Here is a 5,000-nt window from a genome sequence, read left to right as displayed (position 1 = left end):
GGAAATAACGATAAAACAAAGGCAGGCTCGCAATGTCTCTTCTGTGGGAGAAAGGTTGCAGGGAAGAGAAAACGGCATCCCCCACTAAGCCACAAAGTCTATTTTGTACTCTGTCAAGGCAGGATAGGCTTTTTTAGCGGCTCCTGCCCAGATGTGGCAGCAGTATTCCATCCTTGGGCGTACTTGGCTTTTATACAGATAGAGAATTGCATCAGTAGTGAGATATCTTCTGGAGCGTTAGAAGGATCCCACTATTTTCCCAGCGACCTTGGCAACAGACTTGATGTACGTGTTCCATTTCAGATCAGGAGTAAGGTCAAACTCAGAAGCTTCTTAAAACATGGAGCTTCATCCATTTTAAGTGATGCCAAATATATATATACTAGCATTTCAGCCCGGCGTTGTCCGGTTGTTTGGATGTGTATGTTGAGCAAAACAAAAACAAAGTTGTAGTAGGAAGGCAGACTTGAACTCGTACCGCGAAGAAGGAAAAGAATGGGGGAAAAAAAACCCTGACGTCTTTGCTGTTACGATCATCGCCAAACAGGAAGTGGCTTTTGTTTGAATTAAGGCTAGACAATCGAAAGGAGAAGATGACTTTCGAAAATATCGGCGAAAAAAGCGACCCCCACCCCGTAGAAAAGTGGCCAGTTGAAGGTGAAGATATTAATGTTTTTAGCCAATATTTCGATATTTGTCGTCTGAAGGGTCGAACTTAAAAACGATACTGATCTTGTAAAAATCCGTTGCTTCTGTCATAAGTTTTAGGCAGACATACATACATACATTTATATATTGGTAACTAAAAATTTTCGACCCAAACCGATTAAAAGCTTGTCCTATTTCTGAATACCCTTTATGTAAAATTTCAAATGTTTAGACCAGAAATTGTCTGAGTAATTCGGTAGAAACCGCAGAGGTCAAATTTCTTTAACTTTGACCCCTTAACATTTATTGTTTGGGGCTCAAATCGAGTTATTTAGTTAGATCCATGTCCAAGGAACCTATATCTAAAATTTCAAAATTTTCGGAGGAGTTTGGTAGAGTTCTCAAAGGTCAAATTATTGAAGTTTGACCCCTTAACAGCCAAATTTCTGTCCGAAAACGAATTACAAAGATTTTTCCCAAATCTAAGTACCCTGCATATAAAATTTCGAGTCTGTAGACTGAAAATTGACAGAATTGTTGCGGTGGAAAATGTACACAGACACACAGACAGACAGACACACACACAGACACCTTCACTTTTATAGATATACTAGCATGGGTGTCCGGTGTTGCCCGGGTGTTTGGAGGTGAATGCTGAGCAAAAAAAAAAAAAAAAGGGTGATTTTTTTTAACTTTGACCTCTTTTATTACCCCTTTAACATTTATTGTTTTGGGATCAAATCAAGTTATTAAGTTAGATCCATGTCCAAGGAACCTATATCTAAAATTTCAAGTGTTTGGACCAAACCTTGTCGGAGGATTTTGGTAGAGTTCTCAAAGATCAAATCGTTAAACTTTGACCTCTTAACAGCCAAATTTCTGGCCGAAACCCAATCATATAGATTTTTCCAAATCTCAGTACCCTGTATATCAAATTTCGAGTCTGTAGACTACAAGTTGACAGAGTTATTGCGTAGGGAAATAGACACACAGACACATTCACTTTTATAGCTATATAGATAGATTTACCCATCTTCATCCCAAACAAGGCATATCGCCACATTGACGCAAGAGGCTAGTATTTGGGACCATGCATAGGAAAGATTAACAAGATGTTGATTTACATTACATTTAAATTTCTGCAAATCAGTACAACCATTCTCCAGACAATTGTTCTCATACTAATATGAAATATTATATTTCACACTAGATTTGTGACGATTAATTCAGGTGAAGAGAAAAAGCACACGCTGTGAAGCACACAATTTATTTTCAAATTGCAGCAACAGGTGGTCTTACTGTTTGATGTATAGTGTTGTTCTATTACAACAACAGGGAGGTGACGGTGTCTAAGTAGTTAACGGTAACGTATACGTGCTAAGTTTTTTTTTTTAATTATTCACGTTCTCCCCTAACAAGGCATATCACCACTTGGACATAAGGGGCTACTAATTGGACCATGCCTAGGAAAGATTAATAAGATGTTTGTTTACGTTACATTTAAACTTCTGCGTATAAGTACAGTCAGGGAAGCAGGCAGCAAGAAAGGGAATTCCAAAGCTCGAGGGAAGAATCTATTAGTACAGGGTAGAATGATAAAAGTGTCGCCTGGCAGATAGCAGTCCTTAATATCTGACTTATTTTTCAACATTGCAATCTAATTTACATGTGTGTCCGTACACACCACAAACGTGTATTCAAAATGTCAGAATAATAAGTTACTTTACTTATGTCTTATGCTGTGATACCATCGACACCCCCTTAATGAGTTAAGAAGTAAAAAAAAAAAAAGAGGGAAAACTATAACAAAAAGGGGAAATATTAAAGTGTAAAAGAAAGAGGGATAGAAAGTAGTAGTAGAGAGAGGAAGTTGTTCACCAAGGTAAACAAAGTAAAGCTGAAATAGAATTGTTAATCAAGGTGTGACAGTAACAGGGAAAAAGAATCGAACAACACCAGTTTTAGTAGGAATGGCAGTGAATTTTGTGACAGTTTACGACATTCATTATTCAGAGGTTAATGGTCATTTATACCATTTAATGTTATCAAGATGTACACGAATCCTTTAATGTAAAGGAGAGCAATTGTGACTTTTTTCACAGACTTATTTCCCTCATGCCGACTCAAGTCATGTGTATTTGGGTGTAGGAGATGTCCAGAGAGAGGAATGGGCTGGGCAGAAAAGGAAGAAAGGTGGGAGGGAAAGGAGGGAGTTGTTCACTAAGACACACAAGGGAAGCTGAAACAGGATGGCTAATCAAGGTGTGGCAATCTTAGAGACAAAGGATCGGACATAGAAGTAAATATATTTAGGTACACCTGGACGTGAACAGGGATCATTCGATCTGTAGTTGAATGCTCTACGACCGAGCTATATCTCCAGATGTCAATCATTCTGTTTTTTTTTTCTAAGAAGAAATTATTTGCTTGGATTTTATTATCTCCCTTGGCCGGTTTAACGTAAAATATTTCTCTATAAAAATTCTTTTTTTCGTATTATTTGGATTCATTGGACTACCGTTCTTATCTTGAGTCAGGAATGTTTCTGTTGAACTCAGTAATTCGACAAGATACACCTGAAGAAGGTCGGAGGTTACATTGACCAAAACGTTGTGAAAATCACACTCAAGATGAGAACAGTAGGTCGTTGAATCCAAATAATACGAATAATCAATCCTCATCTCAAAAATTCAGAAACGTTATTTTTTTTTATCTAGAAGAAAGAAAGAAAGAAAGACTATTTTTAGGATTGGATTTTTTCCATTCATACTTATCGGATGAATAAGCTTTGTGTGAAATTTGCAAAAGATAGGCTCAGCCGTTTCGGAACCTTCGAGGAAGGATCTCTCTCTCTCTCTCTCTTTCTCTCTCTCTCTCTCTCTCTTTCTCTCACACACACGCACGCACACACACACACACACGTAAAGTGACTTTTATATAATATAGAGAAGAGACAGAGGTAGAGATTCACATTTTATTTTTAATCCATTTTCCGTATTTGTTACAAATTTTATTGTCCGCGTGGGTCTTGGCACTGTCTATATCGTATCCAAGCCAGGATCCACGCTACAAAAGCAACCTTTTTACCCAGAATGAAGAAATACATTTGTTTTTAAACATTTGTCAAAGACAGTTATCCCCAAAGGGGCGATCATTTTTTATTACTTCGTCTGACACAGACCTCCGGTGAGAGAGAGACACATCGTTGTATCCCAAGTGATGATTAAATAAACAAAAGCAAGAGCAACTCTTGTCGACCGTGCAGATGTATATCGCCTTGTAAAGATCAGACGACGAAAGCAACACGATTTTTCAGAACTTACCTGTTGTTCACTGTCTTTAGTTTTTTCATCAGCAGCAACAGCTTTTAATTCCAGCTCCCTCATCTGAAATGGATAAACAACAAACTTGTAAGTGTAATCATATTATAATGAACATTTGGTGTCTCTCCATAACCAACAACGATAAAGCTGCATTTATGAAGTGCCTTCAATAAGTTTCCAGACTTTTTTTTCGTACAGACATTTAAAATTGTCGTAGATTCTTGAAAATTCAGTATGTTATTTGCTATACACCTTATGAGATGACTGACCAATTTTTATGATTTCAAGCTCAAATGAACAGCTACAACAGAAATTGAAATACACCCTACTAAAGCCTGATTGTCATAGCTAGGGCATTTCAAATATGCAATCTGGGCGCGAGGACACTTTAGAAGGACGATATGCAATAAAATTCTGTTTTAAACTTGGAAACAATGCCACAGAAACGTATGGAATACTTCATACTGCTTTTGAGTTATCTTGCATGAATGGAGTATCAGTTTTTTGAGTGGCATAAGAGATTCAAGGAAGGCAGGTAATCTGTGAAGGATGATAAGTTTTGCAGAAGTAAGAAAGTCAGAACACCAGAGATGATTGGCCAAATAAAGAATTTCATGCATAAGACCGTTGTGTGTCTGTAGAGACAATAAGTGCTCAGTTTGATGTCAGTGTGGGAACTGTACACACAATTATTCACTGAAACTAAAAATTCAGAAGATTTGCATGAAGTTTGTCTCAAAGATGAAGTCAACATCTCCATCTTTATCACAGACTATTTGGCATCAAGACAGTTTCTTACTCATCCAAGACTCCAGACCTTGCTCTTTGTGACTTTTGGTTATTCCCCAAACTTAAGAAAAACCTTAGAGGCTGTCATTATGAGACAATTGAGGGTACGAAAGAGGCTGTGATGAGGGTCACTGAAATGCTCACACAAGAGGACTTGGGGCCTTCCAGAAGTTGTTAGAAAGATACAAGTGCATTGCAGCCGAAGGAGATTACTTCAAAGAGAAGTAGTGTTTCATGTGT

The 5,000-nt window shown here is 37.7% G+C and overlaps 1 protein-coding gene across 10 annotated transcripts in view; it reads right to left on the bottom strand.

The window, feature by feature from the left end:
• Positions 1–5,000, bottom strand: part of LOC145255614 (pleckstrin homology domain-containing family H member 2-like) — a 1,732,783-nt gene that overhangs the window by 682,175 nt on the left and 1,045,608 nt on the right. For all 10 annotated transcript variants that reach the window (XR_013863868.1, XM_080114122.1, XM_080114121.1 and 7 more), the window contains one exon: positions 3,972–4,034. Coding sequence is in view for 9 of the 10 variants with exons in the window: in XM_080114122.1 (XP_079970248.1) it covers positions 3,972–4,034 (63 nt within the window). In the remaining variant the exon portion in view is untranslated. The remainder of the gene's footprint in view (positions 1–3,971; positions 4,035–5,000) is intronic.

The sequence above is a fragment of the Euprymna scolopes genome, chromosome 31 (genome assembly GCF_053919585.1).
Source record: "Euprymna scolopes isolate OS-2025 chromosome 31, ASM5391958v1, whole genome shotgun sequence".
Taxonomy (NCBI): Eukaryota; Metazoa; Mollusca; class Cephalopoda; order Sepiida; family Sepiolidae; genus Euprymna; species Euprymna scolopes.
Note: the sequence above shows the minus strand (reverse complement) of the source record. Positions and strands in the feature narration are given on the sequence as shown.